Source organism: Rutilus rutilus (assembly GCF_951802725.1).
Source record: "Rutilus rutilus genome assembly, chromosome: 2".
Classification (NCBI taxonomy): domain Eukaryota; kingdom Metazoa; phylum Chordata; class Actinopteri; order Cypriniformes; family Leuciscidae; genus Rutilus; species Rutilus rutilus.
This window is the reverse complement of record NC_140210.1, coordinates 9,223,715-9,248,073: the sequence shown is the minus strand read 5'-3', so window position 1 is coordinate 9,248,073 and position 24,359 is coordinate 9,223,715. Positions and strand designations below refer to the sequence as shown.

Genomic DNA, 24,359 nt, shown 5'->3' with positions numbered 1-24,359 from the left:
TGGAAACGGAAACGTTAGACCATTTATTCTATAATTGCTCACATAGCTCTTCTCTGTGGAATGATAGGCTATAGCCTACAATGTTTCATTAATGGCAACAACGTTTCAACAACTTGGCTCAAACATAGCCTACATTTATCTAATTTTGATATCTTCTTTTACTTTTCTGACTCAAATTTCTCTGTACAATATATAGTCGACTTAATCATTTTGCTTGGAAAATTCTTTATTCTTAAATCGAAGTTTATGAAAAACTACGGTGACGCATTGCTGCCACATACATATAATTTTTTTCCACTCAATTATGTCGTAATAACGAGATCTTATGTCGTTTTAACGACATATTTTTCTCGTAATAACGAGATCTTATTTCATTAAAACGACACATTTTCTTGGCCTTATAAGGACGTGTGTAGTCATGTACAAATTATGCCTTTATCCACATAAAATTGATAGCCAATCATGTCTTTATCATACGTTCAAAAAGCTGAAGAAATAGCAGCCCCCAACGGACATTCATGTTAAAAGATCAAATTCTGTACACACCTTATTAATAGCAGATGAGCCCAGAATACTATCATTGTGTTTAATTCATAGACTGTAAAAAATAGGTTTAATTGCATATTAGGCTAAGCATAAAGACAAAGCTTAATGTGGCTTAATAGGCTACTTCAGTGATAAAGATCAAATGCTGTACACACCTTATTAATAAACCATACTATCCTACAGAAAAGCAGATGAGCCCAGAATATGAACGCAATGCATTTAATTACACGTTAAGCGTTTTCCGATAGAAACCCTTTATTATAAAGAAAATAAAGGTGGCTCTTAACGTTTCTTTCTATGGGAGGATGGCATTGCGGTGCACAGCAAATCCTTTAAATGGTAGCCTATTCAATGCAAAACAAAAATGAAAAATAAAAGTAGCCAATAAAATAAACAAATTATTGTGGCATTAATTAGCCCACAAACAATATTTATTTTAAAGACTAAACGAATTTGTTTAAAGAAAAAAAAAAACAGCATTGGGCGTTTATCTGTAGAGTGTTTCAGCCGCCCTTTTCAAACTGGCGCAATAAAATGCAACAGAATTTGATTTGTTAAACATGAAGGACTTATCAGTCTGGCATGGCCGCTCGCTCTAACGTTAACCTAGATAAATGTTCGCTATTATTAAGCGCATATCCGAGTGTTTGTGCGGAGTGTGGAGCGCGCACTGCATGGCACACATGGACGCGCCGGTGCCATCACTCGCATTTTCCTATCAACAGTGGAAACAACTTAAATACTCCATTTCTGGTCATACAGAAAAGAATAATACATCAGTCGCAACTTTATTTGTGTAAACTCTCAACAACAAGAAAACGTTGTGCTTTTGTAAAATAAAAGAAAACGAACGCGCTTTCTTGATCTCTGTGAATTGGAGCGCATCCAAAAAATGAACCGAAAAACAGTTAGCGTCACAGACATGAGAAATATAACTATCTATATAAAGTTTATAAATAAAATAAAAATGTCCACCAACGAAAAAAAATCCAATCGAAAGCAAATACGGTAGGCTACCATCTGATTATGTGATCCTGTCCGTATGAAAGGCGCATTTATTAGCCTACTTTTGCCGGTGCTTTGCAGCAAGTTTTATGCGCTTGAGCGCGGAATAGCCATATATACACCCAGGATTGAATATAAACGTGTGATTAGTCCTAATTGCTTAAATAAATTACTACTAGTCTAGAAAAATCCTTTAGTCTATGGCAACTCTAATCAATAGCCTACATTTAATATTTGACATTATTTAATTAGTAATTTTATCAAGCTCTTTACATTAAATTAGTTGAGTTAGCATAATTAGTTCATGAACAAATAAAATAATAAAATAAAGTTTAAATTATACCGGTAACATTTCTATATAGCATTGCTTATTCCACCACACAAAGGACTGTTTATAAGGTGACAATCCGTTATACATGTGAAGATTGTATATGGCTGTATCTTGAAGATTTTTGTATTGTATCTTCTGTTATAAAGATGAAGATTGACATTTCGTTAATTAAACAAAATAAGAACACAATGTTGTTAAAAATAAACAACTTAGGCTATGTTCTGTTAGATGTGTTTTGACTACTTTTTGTTTAATTATCTATAGGTAATGAAGATATAGCCTATTAACAAAAATAAATCTTAGGCTATATATAATTAATATATTATATAAAAAAAACTTATAGGCCTATATAAAATATATTTTTAAAAAGGGCCTCATTGATTCATTTTGCCTGATTGGGGGCTGTTACTATTTTGAACGTAGAAGTGTGAAAAAGGATAGGCTGTCAATTTTAGGTGGATTATAAAGGCAAAAAAAAAAGATGTCGTGACATCTCGTTATTACGAGAAAAATATGTCGTTTTAACGACATAAGATCACGTTATTACGAGAAAAGATGACGTTAAAACGACATACGATCTCGTTATTACAACATAATTGAGGGGAAACAATAATATGTATGTGGCAGCAGCTATGCGTCACCGTAGTACTGCTCTTGATGTAAAGTGTAACAATTATCGTCAGTTATCCTCTTGCGCCCTCTGTTGGCATTTGTACATAATATACATATGTTCATTGTTTATATATTTCTTCATGTATTTTAATAGTGTTGTTAAATAAAATAAAATAATTAATTACTTTTAATACCCTACTTTATTTGAACCAATTATATTGCCTCATTTGTAATTATGTATTTAAGTCATACTAAAGGCTATTGTTCACTTCAGATCTATCTTTATGACCAAAAAATATATAGCCTAAATAAATAGTCGACACTGACAGCCCTAGTCTTGAACATTTGACCATGAACCTACATTGTTTAGCATTTTGTGACTAAACGACTATTTCCCTGTCTTATTTTTTCATTGTTGATTTCTTGAAAATAATAGGCTATTAAAATACTTTCTTGTCACCTTCTCCTGTAAACAATATCGTGAATAGTTTCATTTTGTGTATTCGCCCATTATGGTCAACTGTGTAAATTAAAATTATTACCACCTTCAAAAGTAAAAACTCAGACTGACACATTCCAGAATACTATGTTTATAGATAACAATTAATGAATTTATCTGTTCAACTTTAAAGTTGTTGTTAATAATTGTGCAAAAAATTGTGACTTTGATGGTGTATAATTTGCATAGCCCTCATATCCAGTAGAAAGTGAGTGAATTATTTTAAACAAAAAAAAAAACTATGTTCGTAAACCATTCAGAGATGACATTAATGACATACACAACTTTGTATACAATACAAAATTTGTATCAATGATATTTTCAATGTCATCAGAATACAAGAAAAGAATGATTGATTAGAAAGATAACAAAGGAAAGATAAGAAAAGCTAGGGGGGGAAATAGATATTATTTTATTGTGATGCGACGTTGGAGTCATGCTGTGGTGAGACGTTGGTGTCACGCGTCTGTGATGCGACGTGCTGTGGTGAGACGTTGGAGTCACGCGTCAGTGGTGCGACGTGCTGTGATGCGACGTTGGAGTCACGCGTTGGTTTCACCCGTCTGTGGTGCGGCGTACCCCTTCTGTCACGTAAAAGTACACGACTGTAGACTTCGGTAAGTTATCCGTGGCATTATCCACTCGCCATAAGCAGAGCTCCGGCTTCAGCTCCTCTTACTGGTTCCGCTCCGCCGTATCAAAACAAGAGATTACATTCACCTGCCGAGGAATACAGAGCACAAAAGGTGAGGACGAGAGAAACAGATCAGTTGTGTGTGATGTTTTTTTGAGGGGTTGACATGTTTTAATTAGTTGTTTGATGTCTTTGTCCTCGCACAGTTGGATATGCTATTTGCACTGCGGATGAAAGTACACATTTGTACAGTATTTGCTTTTACCTGGGTCGTTGCTTAGGAATTCATTAGGAAATACTGCCATCTCGTGGCATATACGATGAGTTGCTGCTGACGTGATTTTTCTGAATCAGACGTCACGGTTATGTTGTGGTAGCCTCAACCTGTCGTAAACGGAGATAGATGCTACGAAATGCTACCAAAACATAGCCCAGGCTACTACGCAGTCCTAAAACAATGTACGGAATAATGGGGATAGGTGTCACTTTTTTTCCTCCATTGAAAATTTCAGGGTTTAGAATAGGCACAAGACTGAAAATTCCATGGTCCAGAGAAAAAAGATGCAGGTCACTGGTTGACCTTTTGTGACAACATGCCCCGCTATTAGGTTAGTTGCTGAACTTTGAGTAAACCAATTCTAATAATAATAAATAAATAAAACCGATATACATTAACATTAAAAATAGTAATGTTTATTTACTTTTTTATTTATGATTGGTAAAAAGTTTGGAAACATTACTAGTTTTAATGTTTTTGAAAGGAGTCTCTAATGATCATCAAACCTGCATTTATTTTATATAAATGTCAATGTACTTTAAAATGTAATTTATTTCTGTGATGCAAAGCTGAATTTTCATCAGCCATTACCAGTCTTCAGTGTCACATGATCCTTCAGAAATCAATATGCTGATCTGATACTCAGTTATCATCAATGTTGGAAACAGTTGTGCTGCTTAATAGTTTTTTTGGAACCTGTGATATGAAGTTGATGAATAAAAAGTTCAAATGAAGAGCATTTATTAAAAATATAAATATTTTCTACTAATATAAATCTTTACTATCACTTTTGATCAATTTAACACATCCTTGCCGAATAAAAGTAGCCTATTGATTTATTAAAAATGTACTGACCCCAAACCTTTGAACAGTAGTGTAGCCTATATTGTTACAAAAGATTTCTATTTTGAATAAATGCTGTTCTTTTAAACTTTTTATTCATCAAAGAATCCTGAAAAAAGTATCACAGGTTACAAAAAAAATATTAAGCAGCGCAACTGTTTCCAATATTGATTATAAATCAACATATTAGAATGATTTTTGAAGGATCATGTGACACTGAGGACTTGAGTAATGATGCTGAAAATTCAGCTTTGCATCACAGAAATAAATGAGATTTTAAAGTATATTCAAATAGAAACCCATTATTTTGTAATAATATGTCGTTTTTTGTTTTTTTTTTGATCAAGACTAGTGTCGATTACAACGCGTGTGATGTAGATGCTCTGCACTGAGATCAGATACAGTAGTGCTGCTGATGCTGCTCAGTTTAAGGACAGTCGTCACGAGACCGCCGCGCGCTACTCACTCACTACAGCATCAAACCGATAATGATCCACATTATGGACACTCTGTCCTTTATTTAAATGAAAAAAGTGTGGTGTTTAAAGCCTAAAGGTGCAGAAGATGGGGGATAAGTTCGAGTTGCTGAAGACACCTGTCAATAGGACAGCTGCGCGGAAGAAGAACAAGAACGAGAAACTGCGATTACGCGTCATCTTCTTAGACGACAGCGAGAGAGTTTTCGAGGTGGAGGTGAGAAATAATATATATATATATGTATACAGAACGGGGCAAGTTGTCACATTGGGGCTATGTCTGAAGGTCCGCAAACGCTTGTTTTCTATAGCCTAATGATTTTGAATGCTGATTTCAAACACCTTTTTTAAATCTGCGGTTCTTAACCGGTCATTTTGTGTGTGACTGTGTGTGTGTGTGAATTTTGTCTCCAAACTAAAATTCAATAGCATTTTTATATATAGCCTATATATTGTGTAAACAAATTACTAATAAAAACACACTGGCATGCATTCAGACAGGTTCAGCTGCATAATGAAGGTAGACTTTAACTGAAAGTAAACTATGTAGGCTAGTTTTCATAAATGTCAGGTTGGGGCAAGTTGTCACATGCATATTTACTTGTTGCCCAAATAATAGTTTGATATATCTGTTTGTTACCTTTTTTTACTTAGGCATATGTTTGATTAATTTTTCAAAATTGGTTTACAGTTAAAATTTTACCCCATATTGTGACAACTCTAATGAGGCATGTTGTCAGAAAAGGACAGAATGTGTTCAGTGAACTGTATTTTTATTTTTATGGGAAATAAAAGTGTAGCTTTTTTGTGCCTGAGTCTTCAAGCTATTTAGCAATGGCTTTCAAAAGATAACCCTAGTCGGTGAAATGTTCAGTGAAGTAAAAAGTGTGACAACAAGCCCGGTCTAATTACATTTTGTAATGTTTCTTTCCCTGTCTAAATAATCACTGAAGTATGTGTAGCTGGTAACAAGGACAATACTTAATTTTGACGTTTAATATGTTTGCAATAATGCATCTCTTTGAAATCATTCTTTAAAAATTTTTTTGTTAAAACCCCTAAAACAGGCTAAATTCTTTGTTAACACATCATCCTTGCAGTCTAGTCTGTGTGTGTGTGAGGGTTTCTCTCACTTTTGCTGTGTTTTGCTTGTAAAGGAGCATCATTTCATGTCCCATTATCTGCTTGCTGCTTCTGCTTCATGGGGGATGCTGTGTGTGTATGTGTATGTGTGTGTACGTGCCTGAGGGTTTTCATTGCTTTTGCACAGCACAGTCTTGTCCTACCAGTCAGAAAAAGCAGGTGAGATATAAAGTCAGGATGGTGGGGAGATGGACAGAAAAAAAGGAAAGAGAGTGAGTGAATGAGTGAGAGAGTTAGTGCCCGTGAGGCATGTGTGTGTCTGAATAGGGGTAAATATCATGGCCTACACCGAACAGAAGCTTGTCCTGGCCTCATTCCAGAGAGCACGCCAGCATTCCCCTACACCCTCAGGCAAAATAGGCAATTAGTATAGAGGCAGTGAAAAATACAAGAAATCGGAGAGAAGGATGTCAGGTTGTAGAGAGACGATCCGTTGTTTTAATCGATATTTGGTCAACAGAATGTTATTTCAGCATATTAAGTAGTGCTTGGCGGCTTGCTATTATTATTTTTAATCCTGAGGTTTAGGTTTTTCTTTATGCGTACTGTAGGTATTAACTAATGACATGAATGGTACCTAAGATTGTGCGGCTTGCTGATGAGAGCTGTGCTAGAAAAGACTTAAAAACGGATAAAATAACGGATAAGTGACCAGGCTGTTTTAGTAACCAACCACACGGAGCATCTAGCAAATGCTTTAGTGCAGGTGACTACCAGTGTTGTTGTCGTCAACTTAAACTAAACCTATTTATAGACATTTTCGTTAACTGAAATTAATCTGAAATGCAATAAAACATAAATATTAGAAGATAAAACTTGAAAAACTTAAACGAGAATTAGAAATGTTGCCTTGGCAACGAAATGAAATAAAATAAGTTTAGGTTTAAGTACTAAAATTTCTAAAACTAAACCAAAAAAAAAAAAAAAAAAAAATGAAGCTAAACAGAAATATATATATATATATATATATATATATATATATATATATATATATATATACACACACAAAAGCACATAAAATTAATAAAAACTAAACTAAATTTAAAACTAAAAACAAAAGCTAATTCAAAAATATTAATAAATACTATACTAGCTTATAAATAATTATAAAATAGCATTATAACCACAACATTCTGGCATCATGGTGGCAACTTTTGCATGGACAAGCACAAGCCACGTTTTCTCTATTATTTGATTGTATTACTTAGACACAACTGGTTTAAAGTGCATGTTCAATGATGATTCACTAATGATGAAAATAGCATTTGTCCTGAATAAACATTACAAAAAAGCATCATGTCTTCACACATATTTACAAAGTATGTATATTCTGACGTAACTTCACCCTGCATGAGATTCACAGATCTTTCTTTATTTTTGTACTGTGGTCTATGTTTCAACCTCTCTATCTCACACTTGTTCCTTTAGACTATATCCCTCTATCTTCTTTTGTTCCTTGTCTTTGACAAGATAATGGGGAGGTTATATGCCCCGCTGTCACAGTAAATACAGGGTTTAGTGACACATCCTCACACACATATGTGCCCACAAACACACTCATCAGATAGCAACCCTGTATTTTGAGGCTGACTCAGTGAGCATCTGACTTCGCCATAATTCTGTTTGAGCAGTTCAGTTGCAGCAGATTCAGTTACCAGAGAAAGTTGCTCTAACAGTCACATTCTGCTAAAATCGCACCATCTCATTAACAACCGCATTAAGTAATAGCGATGGAAGAAAGAAGCAAATGTGAGGAGTAATTTCACAGTGACATTGCAGTCACATCAATCAAAAGTAGCATAAATGAGACCAGAATAAAATGTCATGTAAGATGTTTAAGCATTTTGTGGTTTATTGTTCTTCATATTCCTGCAGAGAAAGATTCTGGGTTCTGATTTCTTCAATAAGGTGTGTGGTCATCTAAAGCTGCTGGAGAAGGAGTACTTTGGCCTAGAGTTCCGTCACCATACTGGCAGCTATGTGAGTCCTTTGACCTGTCAATGATGTCAATAACAGAGTTTGAACATAAACAGCAGTCCAGCCCTTAAAGGAATAGTTCACCCTAAAAAAAATTAATAAGCATGTTGTCATCATTTGCTCACCCTCATGGAACACAAAAAAGTAGTTATTTCAATAATGTAGTTGGTCATGGGAGCTAGAACTTTTAAGGATGTAAAAGCATCATAAAAGTGACCCATATTTCGAGTCTTTTAAGGTCTAATAAAGATAGCTTTCCATGATGAACTGACAGAAATGATAGCCATTGCTCATTGAAGACTTTGAAATCTTCCAAACTCTTTGCAGTGACTTCATGTGAGAAGTAGCGATGACCTTTTGAGTGTGAGTTTTTTAATGGGTTTATCCAGTTCACAAAACTGATCTGAGTGAGTCACAAATCAAAATTGATCAGTGATCTCATTATCAGTGAATAATGACTTAAAATTCAGTCTGTAGAAAATACAGAGCTACATCAGGTTGAACAATGACAGCATTTTTATTTTGGGGTGAACTGTCCCTTGAAATAGTTGCTTTATCCACACTTGTCAAATGGATATTTGTATGCTGCAATAGGAAATTAAATCATGTCTTAATGTTTATTATACAGGTCTGGCTTGAACTCCTGAAACCAGTGGCTAAGCAAATCAAAAGTAAGTTTTCTTCTATTAATCAAGGTCCACTTGATTCATTTTCAATTGATTATTGGTTCAGCACATGCTTGTTAACTTATGCTGACTTATAATACTGGTGAATGGTGTGCCAATTTTAGTCAAGTTTTATTGGCAAGGAAAAAGGATTTAGAGGTCAAATTGATACACTTAATATATTTTAGGATATCTGCTATATATATAAATTAGAATAGAGCATCTGCAACATTGGGCCATAAAATCATTCATTCATGGGCCATTTCAGTTGCATCCAACTCTTAGTGATTCTATGGGCCATCACTTGCTATATGCAGAGAGACTGTTTGTCAGTTTTCTTGGCGATGATTTTTCCGGGATAGGTCACAGGGTCTTCCCCAACCCCATCACATGGCTTGGGACTCACACACGCATACACACTCCTAGGACAAATTTTTAGCATCTCCAATTCAATGCATGTTTTTGAACTGTGGGGGAAACTGGAGCACGGAGAAAACCCACGCAGACACAGCGAGAACACAGTTCTACGACAGTTCTACCCACTGCACCACCTGGGCCATAAAATAGGGCATATCAAAAAAAGTGATTTAGAAATCCAACTTGCCCCCAAAACACTTATCACATAACACTCATTATACTGACCATGTAGAAAACTCCTCAAACAGCTAAAAATGCTGCATGTCAGCAGCATTTTTTGCAAATGAACATACTTTTAAAATTATATAAAAATATACTGTATCTTGAGAATGTACCCCCTGGCACATCTTACCCCACTTTCTAGATGCTTTCTGTATTCCCTAATATGAATATGTGGTCTCAGAAGTTAGTATTCACCAATTACTGATTCAGTTTTTCCTTAGACTTAAGCTTTTTTTTTTTTACCATCCCAGATGCTTTACCATTAAACTATCAATGAACCTTTGCCTTTAGTTAATATTAAGATTATTAATAAAGTAGGTTTAACGCTATTTTTATGGGTCAAATAACATTGTGTACTTCCCATAGATACCAGTGATGTCGCGTTCCATTTTATAGTGAAATTTTTCCCTCCTGACCCAGGACAACTGCAGAGAGGCTTAACCAGGTAAACCCCGAGCACATGATTATCTGATATATAGACCGATAAATAGATGGTAATAGGTGATATGAGTTCAGTCTGACTGCTGCCTCTTTTATACAGGTATCTGTTTGCCCTTCAGATCAAACAGGATCTGTCAAATGGCAGCCTCACCTGTAACGACAACAGCGCCGCCCTGCTGGTCTCCCATATAATGCAAGGTAGCTCCTTTTATCTCATTGAAAGTTTACATGCCATCAAAATACAAAGCTTCCAAATCTTATCAGTTTGATTATCATATACACTTTACGGTTTTCCCTCCCTGTCCCCCTTTGTAGCAGAAATTGGGGATTATGACGATGAGTTGGATGCTCATCATCTTGAAAATAAGCAATACGTGCCAAACCAGGAGTACTTGGACCACAAAATCATTCGCTTTCACAAAAAGCACAGGTAACATACAGCTACACACCGTACGAGCATATGTCCATTAACATGCAGCTCTTATAATATACAGTATGCCATTACAGAGGTGTAATTGAACATCTTTAATTTAGTCAATTAACATAATTTGGATTTTGGTGACAGAAGTCACACTCCTGCTGAATCAGATGTGCATTTGCTGGAGGTTGCCCGCAAAATGGACATGTACGGGATCCGCCCTCACCCTGCCCATGATGGAGAAGGCATGAGAATTAATCTCGCTGTCACACATATGGGGGTACTCGTTTTTCAGGTACTGTACAAAAATATATGCTTAAACTTAAATTAAGATTAACGCATAATTTGAAAGACACATCAGAATAAATATATACAACAACCTTAAATGAAATATAAACTCTCTCTTACATGTTTAAATATTTAACATCTTTTACCGTTATCAGGGAAACACAAAGATCAATACCTTCAGCTGGGCCAAGATCCGTAAGCTGAGCTTCAAGAGGAAAAATTTCCTTATCAAACTCCACACTGAAACTGGGGTGAGACACAAACAATCCCTCCATTACAACCACTGTTTGGAAACTGGAGGGGAAAGAATTCAATAGTTCCTCTGCAACTCTTGAAATTATATTTCTCCTCATATATTATATCTGCAAGTTGCAACATTAGTGCTGACTTCTAGATTTACATTTAGTCATTTAGCAGGCGTTTTTATCCAAAGCTGGTAGACTTACAAATGAGGAACTCCAGAAGCAATTTATCATGCGAGAGACAACAATGTGATAGAAAAGAAAAGGAAGACAAACCACATAAAAAAAGCAGGCAGATGCACAACTTTTGTTTCTCCTCTTAAATAATCAGCACCAAAAAATTTACATTTACATCTATGCAGAGGCTTCTATGCAAAAGCTAGAAGACATTTGACATTTACACATTTGATCAGTTCATGCATTCCCTGGGATTCAAACCCATGACCTTGATGTTGCTAGCAGAGGCCTCTACTTTTGAGCTACAGGAAGGGAAAATGTTAAATATTTTATATTTATTAGTATTTAGTCATTAGTATTGGAATGTGTTTCTACTAAGCTAGTAGCCTGGCTAACGTCAGACCTCGTCCGTGGTCTGGGAACCACATGTTCATTTTCTCGTATTTGAGGCGTGGTTTACGAATGCCCAGAGCCGTTTATTGGGCGCTACGAATGTCTATCAAATGCGCCTGTACGTAGCTCATAGCCAATCGTTTCAATTATACCAGATGACGTATGTAGAGCGACAGAATTTCGATGAGGAAGAGGACGATGGGGATTTATGTGTACACGATGGCGTTCAGCGAATATTGCCGTTTGTGCAAGACAAACATGAGGGTAAAGGTACATATAAACACTCTACAGACATGTTTTTATCGAAAAAACACCAAATTTATTTTTAAACAAACTGCTTCGGTGTGTCGCATAGACGTCGTCATCGTCTTGCTGCTCCCTCCCCGTTCTGTGATTGGTTCCCTTTTTGAGGGGAAAATCTGGTCCATGGTGTCCAGGCTGCCTAACAGCGTGAATAAAATCGCGCTGCCCGCAAGGCAGCATGGGGAAACCCAGGCTACTAAGCTAGCATCTGAAAGCATAAAAAAGCCATTTTTAATTTGAGTCTGAAAATGATTTAACAATCTTAATCTGTCATTCACTCAACTCTTACTGTATTAGCCTTCGAGGAGGGACACTGTTGAATTTTCCATGGCCAGCAGAGATGTGTGTAAGGCGTTTTGGAAAATGTGTGTGGAGTATCACGCTTTCTTCAGACTTGCTGAGGAGCCCAAGTCACATCAAAAGTCCATTCTGTCCAGCAAAGGATCCAGTTTCAGATACAGGTATGTGTGTGAGAGAGAACGACTTTAGATATGTGGAATGCAATAAGAAGCCCCAGTTGTCTAATACTTTATGCTATGATCCTTACTAAGCATCTTCCATGAACTCTCTGAGACTGTGTAATGAAGATATTAAATAGAGCAGTTCTAATCGTTTTTTCTGAACACACAACTAGGCGACATTACATGTGTCTAGCGTTATGACAAAGTTGAGAATAGTTTAACTTGATGCAAAAGAGCAGCAATGTGGCGACATGATCAGATACTATAGTTGAGTGAAGGCAAGATGGAGAAGTAATGTCAGTGAGTGATTTTACTCTTCTATGATGTCTCTGCCCACATGCATGAAAAATTATGTGTAGAAAACCGTATCAGAATCTGTAAGCGTTCTGAGCTAGATTGATTAATCTATTGAGAAACATTCATTTTGTTCAGGTCATGATGCATCATGGACTGCTGGATTTTATCTAGAAAGCTGCATGAAAAAAATTAATGTATATTTTTCTTAATATTAAACTGATCAAAAATAACAGTAAAGACTTTTACATTGTTATTTAAAAAAAATCTATTTAAATAAATGTGCTTTTTTAAAAAACTTTCTATTCATCAAAGAATAGAAAATCAGTTTCCACAAAAATATTATGCAACACAACTGTTTTCAACATTGATAATAATGATAAATGTTTCTTGAGCACAAAATCAGCATTTAAATTGTAATAATATTTCACAATATTGCCCTTTCACTGTATTTTGATCCTATAAAAACAGCCTTGGTGAGCATAAGGAAACTTCTTTTCAAAATATTACAAAATCTTACCAACCCCAAATATTTGAATGGTAGTGTATACCAGCCCATTAGTGATTTGTTTTTCAAAAGCTCTGGCCAGTTATGCAACCCACAAATAACATTAGGACATTCCAGTGGCAGGGAATCCAAATATTCAAGAAAATCACTCTCAGTGTGAACAAGACTTGATGAGATTCTTTTTGCACCATGCACCTCAGCAACAATTGTCTTGTAAAAAATCTTTTTCTGCTTTCGGTTGTGGTATTGTAGTGGCAGAACACAGAAGCAACTTCTTGAGTGTGTGGGCTCTGGAGGCAAGAAACATTTGCCTTTTGAAAGGTAAGATTTTATGTTGGGTGTTGTTGAGAAAACGTTTCTACATACATTTTGTGTGTGATTTTTTTTCTGTGCCACTAGTGGGACTAAAGGTAATAGTAAAAATTATATATAATGGTTTCCCAAACACTCTTGCAGTCTTCTATTTTATTAGACAATTAGGTAGCCTTAACACCACTGGTTGGGTCAACATTACTATATTGAGCCACTCAAACTAAGCACAATTCTGAAACCTACAACATCATGGACAGACAAATGATGACCACTCCAAGTCCACAAGACCACAAGTACACATCAAGCACACCATTTGGGACAGGAACCAACAGAGCAATGTTAAAAGCACCGCAAAGTTTACGTCTTTTGGGAAAGTCAACCTACAATTGGTTCAAAGTTGTCTCTGAACATTATACTGAGAAGTGTTTTGACATTTTTCCCTTTAATGCTTGGTACACATTATACGATTTTGGGCAGTCTCAGATGAAATATGACCAATCCTGGCGATTTCTGTGGTCGTGGCTCCTAAATGGTGAGTTAGGTTCAAAAAGGCCGTTGTCGCGGTCTTGCGACCAAAGATATCCTATGATAATTTTCTGACAGTGACAATTTAGCGTGATCTTTTCACATTATGTTTGCTGCTACAATATACGTCTACTGACTAGCCAATACAAATGCAGCATGAAATACTTATCTCAAGCTCCATTTACAAAAACTTGCATGCCAAGTTGGCCTCTTTTCCCTAGCCATGACCACGCCCATATTCTCCTCTTTCGCTTCCTCCTCTTTTTTCAGCGCACATGAAAACCATAATTGCCAAAGTGCGATTCATTTTGCTCTATTTGTTTACCACTAGCGCATGCTGTTAGTCTTCTATTCTAACTTGCGTCGCAACCTATGATTCTATAGGTCTCAACATCGTACAGTCTACATACATGTTGTACCCAAGTTTATAAGATCCATGTCGTACAGTGTGATTTGTAATGATCTTGTAGGATTGCCGAAATTGCACAGTCTATACAGGCATAAGTTACAAGAATAGATTCTTTAGGACATTAGACAGTGCTCTACGGGTTTGTTTTTCATCGCATCTACAGCCTTTTTTGCACTTTTTTTCAGAAGTTACTGCAAGTCTGAATACGACACTCGACAGTGCAGATCCTCTCCTGACATACTGACTGACGTCTCTAAGCAGGTATTGTACCTGTTTCTTACATTTAAGATGTGTATTTGAATCCACATGTTCTCATGTTTCTTTCTCACATAGCTGTACGAGCATCTACCTCCTGGCCCAACTGTTGCTGGGCAACAGAGTGAACAGACAGGCGGAGCAAAGCGCAGCCTATCTGCGATGGAAGTCATGTTCACTAATGAGCTTGAACGATCCAGGCCCTTGTCAAGAAATCCTGCCTTCTCAAGCAACTCTGCCTCGCCCAAGCTTCGTTCCCTGTCTACATCAGGAGAAGAACATCGTGGTAGAGGAGCCCAGAGACAGAAGGCAAAGAGACGATTGTCCCCTAACGCCCAGCATCTCGTGCTCCTCTATCCTAACGCGCCCCACCTCCAGTTCCACCCTGTGCTGCCCACTTTCCCACTCACCACTCACCCTTACCTACTGCAAGACCATACGTCTTCATCCCTAGACCGCCTCCCTCAAACTTATCACAACCATGTGCCTCTGCAATACTATCCCAGACAAATTGCCCACTCGTCCTTGCCGTCCTCTTGCTTGTCGCCACAACTTCAGAAGCAGCAGGAAAGGCTCCGTCCTGCTGGCCTGGGATTAGCCGAATCAAGACTGTACCCCAGAGGAGGACTAGGGCTGAGGGCTGGGTTGAATAGGAAGCTGGACTTGAATAGAGTGGAAGCAGGCCATTACAGCGACGACTCCTCCTTTCAGACCGGCTTGCCGCGCCGAACCTCAAGCCAACCAGACTTCAAATTCCAGCGACCTACACTTGCCTCAAACGCCGCTGCATACGCATGCGAGTATCGCCCGCTGGGATATTATCCACACCTTTCTCGACACCAGGTTCCTGCCAGGCCCACCTACCTTCCTCTAAGTCCTGCCCCTCTCCCGGAAAGACCCACTTCTTTATGTGTACTCGGCACAGGTAGTTATAGTGATTCGGATTCAGACACCTTCTACCCATACTTTCCTGCATTGGGTAAAGTGGTACGTTCTGGACCACTGGCACGCATGCGCTTCTCTTCTGGAAGCCTCCAACTTGATGAAGAGGATGGAGAGGAAGAGGACTCGGATTGCCCGAATGATCAGGAAAACACAACTATTACCACTGTTAAGGTGATGAAGTTGTAGCCATGCTTAGAATTTTGGCCCTGAATGATGGGGCTCAACAAATAAACTAAACTGTTAAAGGAACACACCGACTTTTTGGGACTTCACCGTATCCCCCCAGAGTTAGATAAGTCCATACATACCTTTTTCATCTCCATGATTTACTCCAACTCTGAGCGAACTCTCTGCTCCTCACCACAGGGCTTCTCAGGTGCTGCGAGCAAATCACTCCGCCCAAGTAGCAGTGCTTCGCCTTCTGAAAATATAGTTCCCCGTATGTATACGGTTAGAAGATGGCTGTGTCTCATGTGACCTTGTTATTTGTACACGCTGTGACTATACAAATCACAACATGTAAATAGGAAAATGTTGGCATTATTTTGTCACTTATTGGGAGCAGTATGCTAGCTGGAGCCGTTTACCTCCAGTCTTTGTGCTAAGCTAGGCCAGCGGTGGGTGCGTCAGACAGAGTTACAGCACGCACGGAGATGAAAAGGGTATGTATGGACTTATCTAACTCTGGGGGATACGGTGAGTAAGCTAAAGTCCCAAAAAGTCGGCGTGTTCCTTTAAGTCCTGCAGACATTGCACTCTCAGAAGAAATGGTACAAATCTGTCATGGAGCGGTACCCTTTCCAAAGGTACACCATTTAGCAATAAAAGCCTAAAAGGGTATTGCCCCAGTGACAGATTTTGTACCTTTTTTCTGAGTGTGGTAGTAACAAAAACAGAGGGGCACATTATTAATCAGGCGACATACAGTAAGGCAATATTTCTGTAAATAAGAAAAAAGGGAAAGTATTTCAAGTCAATTTGCATCTCTGATTTAAGGCCCTGTTTACACCTGGATCTGTAGACAGAAATGCAATATAATATACATAACTGTTTTCAGTGGTGTATAATGAACCGTTATGTTTATATTACCTTAGAATGAGCCACTTCTATCTACACACACCATGAAATAGCCATTTTTCGCTGACATGTTTCTACAGTAGCCCTAAGTGGACAAACTATTACAGAGCGCGTTTCGTCACTATGTTGTTCTTTGTGCAAAGAAGCTAGCTAAAGTCAGCGAATAAAACACTGACACAATGATGAACAAGTACAGTCATATTCGCAATAACATATCGTTTTACTGAAAAATAAAGTAAACATAATTTCTTAATGTATCTTTGTAAAGAAACCTCATTGCTTAACTGGCTACTCTCTGCTGTCTCAGACGATGACATATTTTCCTGTCGGCCACCGTAACTTTTTTTGGTTGCAATTCGCAACCTCACCACTAGATAAAAATCACACACTGCACCTTTAAGATGCATTTTGGTCGATCGGATCACAAGTTGAGGATGCTAAATAAATTGTGGTTGAATGTGTTTGAACAGCCACAAAAGACCATCAACTCTCCGCCTACTGATTTAATGCACGCTGTAGCCAGATGGGATTTACACTTTGTCGAGCCAGCATCCAAGTTTGGTTTGAAGAAAAACTTGTCAAGCACAATTTTTCTAATACGCACTCACAGCGTTTGGTGTGGTCTTGCAGCTATCAGAGCAGAAACGAAATCATCAAGCATCGTGCTCTCCGTGTGGTTTTCCGTCGTTTCCGTGTCCATTAGCTCGAAAGATCTGAAAAACCCATATATTTACCTGCCCATAGACCTTCCCCTTGAAGAAATCTGGACAGAATTGGTTGAAAGTTGACAAAAGAGACAGATTAAAGCACAGGTTTAAACGGTTATGTTTATGCCTCGTCTACTTGTGGTCTGATCGACCAAAACGCATCTTAATACCAGGTATAAACAAGGCCTAGTTATATTTTGTTGTAAGCTGCTGTGAATTTATTTAAATGTATAGTTCAACCTGATATGAAAATTCTGTCATCATTTACTCACCCTCATGTCATTCCAAACCTGTTTGGCTTTCTTCTGTGGAGTACAAGAAAAGGATGAACTGGATCAATCAGATACCTGAATGAATCATTCAGAATGGTTGAAGTGGATCAACTGATTGAAAAGATCTGAGTCAAAAGACTCAACAAATAAATCAGACATGAAAAGACTTGCTAAGATTTCCTTCAAAACTGTGTTGCATGGAATTTGAAATAACATGAGGTTCTGTAGCCTAAATGATGACTAAAATGTCTTGGGTAAACTATACACCTTTAATCATTCATTATTTCATAAAATGTACTAACCATGTACTGAGTGACTAATCATTCTGTGGTGATTCTAAGTAAATCTTAATTTTCAGGAAACATAAAGCCAAGTCCATGTTTATGTAACTAATAAAAACGGATTCTGTTTGCTAAAAATTAAGACAGATTTTCAGATGTTTGTGTAATGGGACTGGGAAAACACTAGAAATTCTTTCTTTGACATTTGTGCTACCAGTGATATGTATTTAAAACATTTTTGCAAGGATGTGAAATTTTGTCAATAAATGAGGTATGTAATTTATTGCGCAGTCAAGCTCATTTGGCACTACAAGGTTGCATTTTAACCTTATATAGGCTACTAGTCAAGTATAAGTATGCTATACTCAACTTCTATCTGCCTACAAAGATAATCACTTGCACACATTTCCTTTTGCTTAAAGTGCATGCTAATAAATACAAATTTAAAATTGCTTTATTTTTATAATTTCTTTGGCGTTTTCAACCTACAACCTTTTGAAAATGTTCTGAACATAGTCCTCTGAAAAGAAAGGACACCCAAAACAGTCAGATCTAAAAGTAGTCACAGCAACAAAAAAAGTCAATACATGTTATAAATAATGTTAATCTAACATTACGTGACAGCCATCACAAAACAGATTGTACAATAGCATTATTTTTTTGAAGGGCATTCTCATTCAGTTTTATTGCTGTAGCTCAAAATCAAGTGCATGAACTGATAAAAATGTATACCTTGAATGAATGCACTGCAAGTCGCTTTGCATAAAATTAATAAATGAATTTAGCCAAAAAGAGCATCAGCATTTGATTAACCTTAACATTGTACTCACTTAGTCACTGCTATAGTTTGGAAACTCACCCTACAAATGAGTTTCACCTCAGTTTTTTATTACGTTTCGTCTGTTGTCATAATTTTGTAAACGGTCAGAACTCCTAACACGCATACAAATACTCAGGATTTGTTAAAACTTTTTAGTCACAAAGGAACATACAAAAATGATCAACAACAAAATCAACAATGACAAGGATAGGATCCATTACCACGTTAAAATGTAGTGCAACCACATATATATACACATTTTAAACAAAAATTAAACAAGTAAATGCACAGTACAACTGCACAATCATGTAAACAAATCAACACAACAAAAATAAAAACTTACTGGTCACTTCTGCATTTCACAGAATAGGAATAAGTATTATAGTATTAGTATTAATATATATCTGTTTTCTCCATTAAGAGTGCAATGCAAAGAGTTCATTTCAGCTGGAAATGATTCTATGCGATTGGTCAGCACAGGTACATTTACATCTCATTACAATCAGAAAAAACGTGCAAAAATTGTACCTTTAGGTGTACAACACCCTGTCACTGCGGGGTAAAACCCTTACAGGGACAGCTTTGTACCTTATTTATGCCTAAAAGGGTCTAACAATACCTTAAGGGTACATATTATTACTCTAAGGTACTAATGTGCATATTTTAGGGGTAATACAAAGTACTGCCCCAGTGACAAGCTGTTGTACCCCTAAAGGTACAAATTTAGCATATTTTGTTCTGATAGTGAAGATATAAGTTAATCACAGCAACGCTCCTTGATGAATATTTACATTCATCAGCATTTGAAAGTTTACGCAGATTGTGTCTCTTTTAGAAATAGTCCAAATTAATAATAATCCCTGCCTGTAATCTACTGGGTAATGCTACAATTATTAATAGCATACTAGGTAGAAGGTTTTAACGCAGCTATATAACCACAGACAGGTACAAATAATAAGCAGCGATGCTTGATTTAAAAAACAGCATAAATAAAAGTAACGAAATCTCTAGAATCTCTGTAATATTGCATGGTGTCAGATGTGAATTTTTTTTTAGTTAGTAAGCAAAGCATAATTTGGTGCCTAAGCTGTTTTTGAGGGTGAGGATACATAGTAAGATATGCTGAATGCTGTAGGAGGACAAAAGAGGAAGGTAAGGGTTTGGTCTAAGCCTGGGCCACAGACACTCAGATCCAATGAATAATATCCATGCAAAAGCAGTAAAATACATTGAAAGAATAAATCAACTTCATTGTTGCCTATGATTCAATCTATAGCACATTCCAATAATTTGAGACGTTAAAATGCGCTTTCTAAAAAATAGATCAGCTTTTGCTTTTTCCCCTTTTCTTCTAAACCTTCCGAACGCTTCAGTGTGTTTTCATTTCCTTTTTCTTGTTCAAACCCTACAACTTTCAATAAACCTGTTCCTCTATATATGGCAATATTTGCTTTAATTCTACATTATATGTGATCAGCAGCTATAACAACAGAGCACACTGTCATGTGAGGCACTTACAAGTTCTGTCAGCACATAATCTCATTCTAACTACAATGCTTCCGTATATATGTGTGATACCACAATGATGTTAGAGTCAATTCACTGGGCAAAAAAAAAAGCCTGTTTCAGCAGTTACTGATTCTGCAACTAAACTAGAAGTTCTTGTCCTACTGACGTGGCAGAAATATTTTGATTCTCTATGCGCTTTTAAAGTGTGCAGTGTTTAGGAAGCGGGTTCCCATTAGGAATGTGGACAGATTGGGTTTGAAATTTAAATTATTTGGGTGAAAAGTGGGTCATACTTTACCCCAAAAGGAATTAAAATAATAATTGAATTATAATTATCTAGAATTATTATTATTATTTTATTTGTTTTGTTTTTTGGCCTATTGAACTTTATTTTGCATTGATTTTAGGGGGAAATATGGATTTTTACTGACAGTTCTTCACCCATTTAGACAGAGCATCTCTCCATTAGCATCCCTTTTGGCTTAGTTTTCTTTTTCACTTGGACTTATTCTTGTCTTTTACACTTCATCTCGACCTCCAGCTCCTCATTGCTCTCTTCTATGAGTAGTTGTGCAGTGGTTCACTGATTTTCAGGCAAGCCCAATGTAGGGCTCTGACCAAAGTGATCAGCACCAGGAGAATTAAGAATACCCAGGATACATAAATCCCCTTATATTGCCGTGCATTCCACCACGTACCAGCCTACGGAGAAAGAAAGGGAACAGAGTAAAGATATTTCCAGGCATTCTGAAATGGCAACTCTTTGAAATAATGAACTCTAAAATGCTTTTATACTTACAATCAATCCCGCAGTCGTTATGATGAAGATCAAACACAACATGAAACATTTCAAACTCCGCTTTCTAGGGTACCTCTGGCCGATCGATGAGCTATATTGACGAAAGGAATGGAATTTACTCGTAATCAATGTAAGTGTGTGGTACTAAATAGAGGAAGGTCTATGGATAGTATTTAACGTACACTTTTCTGCAGTGTGGACACCGAGCCAATGTCCGATCTGTAAATTCTGTCCACTAAATCAACAACAGAAAGACATTATGTTACAGATACAGTATTAAGGCAAAATGAATCAATAAAGAGCAATGAAATGTTAACTTGTATGAATAAGAAAAGTTCTAACCAGAAAAGTGTTTGCACAGTGGCCACAGGAAACTCTGGCACCGCTAGGCTGAGGATTCGGACTTTCTGCACCCAGGTGAACTGGACCTAAATTGATAATTCGCTTACTGATCCCCCAAAAAAGACACACATACACACAAAAACATTTAAATAACTCATAATTAAAACTAATATTTTATTTGACTGTATCTATTAAAGTCCACTGACAAAAATTGACAACCAAGGTATATGAATATACACTACCATTCAAAAGTTTGGAGTTGAAACGATTTTTTAAAAAGTATAATACATATATATATATATATATATATATATATATATATATATATATATATATATATATATATATGTGTGTGTGTATGTATGTATGTATGTATGTATATAAATATATATATATGTGTGTGTGTGTGTGTGTGTGTGTGTATATATATACTGTATATATATATATATAACATTTTCTATTCATTTATTATATTTTTTTAAAGTAATTTATTCCTATGATGACAAAGCTGAATTTTCAGCATCATTACTCCAGTCTTCAGTGTCACATGATCCTTCAGAAATCATTATAATATGCTGATTTAATGCTCAAGAAACATTTCTTCTTATTATCAATGTTGAAAACATATTTTTGTGGATATTTTTTTTTTTTTAGGATTCGTTGATGAATAGGAAGTTCTAAAGAACAGCATTTATTTGAAATAACTAAATAAATTATTAATTTATTATTATTTTTGAACATTAATGTAGTGTAATTCAGCTTCATGGTACAGTATATATCTGATATCATCAATGTACCATGGCATGTTCCAAAAACTGTTTTAAGAGTCATGAATTATGGTAATGTCTCCTTTTAAATTCTCTCACCAGTAAGGTCGAGGGCAGGCGATCCTCTGCGAGGTAACTTTGCAGATGAGAAGACAGTTACACGGACACCTCACATACTTCTTTCCTGCTGGAGCATTCTTTATGGGCTAGATAAATCAGGAAGTGATGTCACAGTCTTTCACTTAAATCTAGTTTTCATCACCTCGCTAAAACATTAAACAGTATGCATGTTTGAGGAATGGAATCCTAAACGGATGTGCTTGTTAACTCACTGTAGCCTCATTGCAGACTCCACATTTGACCACATGCTGGTGGATTTTGCCCTCCACACTAATAGGCGACTGACACACTCTGCAGCCGATGACAGAAGCACTGCCGCTCTCCGGAGAGCCCAGCGGGGAGTACGGTGGAGGAGCCTCTCCCAGCATCGACGAGGGAGGAGCTGACGGGAACGCTGGGAAATCTGGGATGGAAAGAGAGCATGAGAGAGGAAGTAAGGGAAACAGAAAGTGAGGAAAATTGAAAAGGATTGTCAATGCTGCCACTAAAAATGACAGAACTGGAGATTTTCCTTTGCAATATTATTAACTCTCTTATTGCATGTATTATCAAAGCAATGTAAAAAAAAAATATTAACTTTTTTGCATAAAATGGACCTTATTACTAATAATATTGTGCAATAATTTTTAAATAAATCTTTGTATGTCGCCTGTGACAATAGAAAGAAATTATTAAATTATTCATTTATTTAAATATTTGCAGTGAAACAGATGGGTACTTATTTTACTAATATCAGAATGCAAAGAGATAATAACAATATTACTGAACATTTTCTTTACACATTTTTACACAACATTAACGTAATAAAGAAAATATCAGACTTATCATATCATAATAGACTTTACGCTATAGAAATTACATTCAAACGTAATGTTTACTTAAATTATTAAGTTTAAATTATGAATATACTTAAATGTTACTGTAAATAGCCTAAAAAATATCTGAATACATATGTATAGACAAAATATTAATAGACAGATAGAATATTTAACACCAATTAAAGGTTTATTCAACATAATCCCTTCATTATTACTAACCATATTAACTATTTAATTGCCATTTTACATTGTTTGTGCAAAGTTAAGAAAATGTGTCTGTTTTTACCAAGACAAGCAACATTGTGTGTAGAAGATGGTTACATGATTAGGCTACACATTAACATTAATTAGTCAGTTTAAACGTTTATTACTGTTCAGGCTGATAGTCAATAGTACTTGGACTGATATACTGATATAAGCCTGAGGGCAAAAATCATGATTCCTTTAATCAGACGTTTCAGGTGTACTGTAATCTGGCACTAATCTACTTGTGCTGTGCTTAGGATCGGAAGATAACAGATTAACTGTTACTGCAAATGAAATCACATAATCGACATATGTTGATCTGCGAACAGTGACCCACTTTATGCTCTATATAAGTCACATTAAAATGAATCAATAAGGGGATTCTAAATACTTTTGCATGTGAGCGTGGGCATCATCACAGGAGCGATTGAACGCTCCAGTCGAACTGAATCGAATATAATCATAAGTTTAATATTGCTTACGATGCCCAAACATGCTGTGTAGGTAGACTGCTCAATAGGCTTTTAGACACAGCCACTGTCAATGCGGATCAGGACAGGTTTGACTCACTCTGTGGTTTGGTCAGCAGACCGTAGGGCTCATCTACCGGTGACAGCCCGTTCTTTCCATCGAGACTGTCCGACAGCAAAGGCGATCGCTCACCGTCAGCCATGTCGTAAACGAGCACAAGTCCGCAAAAAAACAAAGCACGCTGTGGATGTTTGATGCTGGTAAATGTTCTCACGAAGAGCAAAAGTGATCTGTGAAAGTAAAGCTCCAGGAAGCGTCACATAATCACATGATTTCTGCTACCAGGAAGTCGACAACAAAAATAACAACACAAGCGCGTGATCGCGGAATCGGCCAATTAGCGACGAGCTCACAAGGATTGAAAAATTTATATAATCCCGTTTTAATTAGCTCTCGCTCATTTAAGTGTGCTGTGCTCAAGTGAAATATTAATGTTCACCGCTCCATACTCA

General features: G+C 36.7%; 2 protein-coding genes across 2 annotated transcripts in view; one reads left to right on the top strand and one right to left on the bottom strand.

Annotated features, from left to right (window-relative positions):
* The window catches only part of LOC311286563 (FERM domain-containing protein 7), a gene marked incomplete at its 5' end in the record, with an annotated part of 32,239 nt that extends 14,019 nt beyond the window's left edge, over nt 1-18,220 (top strand). The window contains 12 exons of the mRNA XM_084402765.1: nt 3,663-3,739; nt 8,242-8,346; nt 8,972-9,014; nt 10,014-10,092; nt 10,189-10,286; nt 10,404-10,518; nt 10,654-10,801; nt 10,950-11,045; nt 12,207-12,370; nt 13,425-13,493; nt 14,604-14,679; nt 14,752-18,220. Of these exons, the coding sequence (XP_084258891.1) occupies nt 3,663-3,739; nt 8,242-8,346; nt 8,972-9,014; nt 10,014-10,092; nt 10,189-10,286; nt 10,404-10,518; nt 10,654-10,801; nt 10,950-11,045; nt 12,207-12,370; nt 13,425-13,493; nt 14,604-14,679; nt 14,752-15,804 (2,123 nt within the window). The 3' untranslated portion in view covers nt 15,805-18,220. The remainder of the gene's footprint in view (nt 1-3,662; nt 3,740-8,241; nt 8,347-8,971; nt 9,015-10,013; nt 10,093-10,188; nt 10,287-10,403; nt 10,519-10,653; nt 10,802-10,949; nt 11,046-12,206; nt 12,371-13,424; nt 13,494-14,603; nt 14,680-14,751) is intronic.
* Nucleotides 18,221-18,393: 173 nt separating this feature from the next.
* pip4p1b (phosphatidylinositol-4,5-bisphosphate 4-phosphatase 1b) lies at nt 18,394-24,242 on the bottom strand. Its single transcript, XM_084402079.1, has 7 exons — nt 23,947-24,242; nt 22,525-22,715; nt 22,292-22,398; nt 21,426-21,531; nt 21,266-21,318; nt 21,084-21,174; nt 18,394-20,986 (listed from the first exon to the last, which is right to left on the bottom strand). Exons 1-7 carry the CDS (start codon nt 24,047-24,049, stop codon nt 20,843-20,845), a joined length of 795 nt encoding a protein of 264 aa, XP_084258205.1. The 5' UTR covers nt 24,050-24,242; the 3' UTR covers nt 18,394-20,842.
* Between the last annotated feature and the right edge of the window lie 117 nt (nt 24,243-24,359).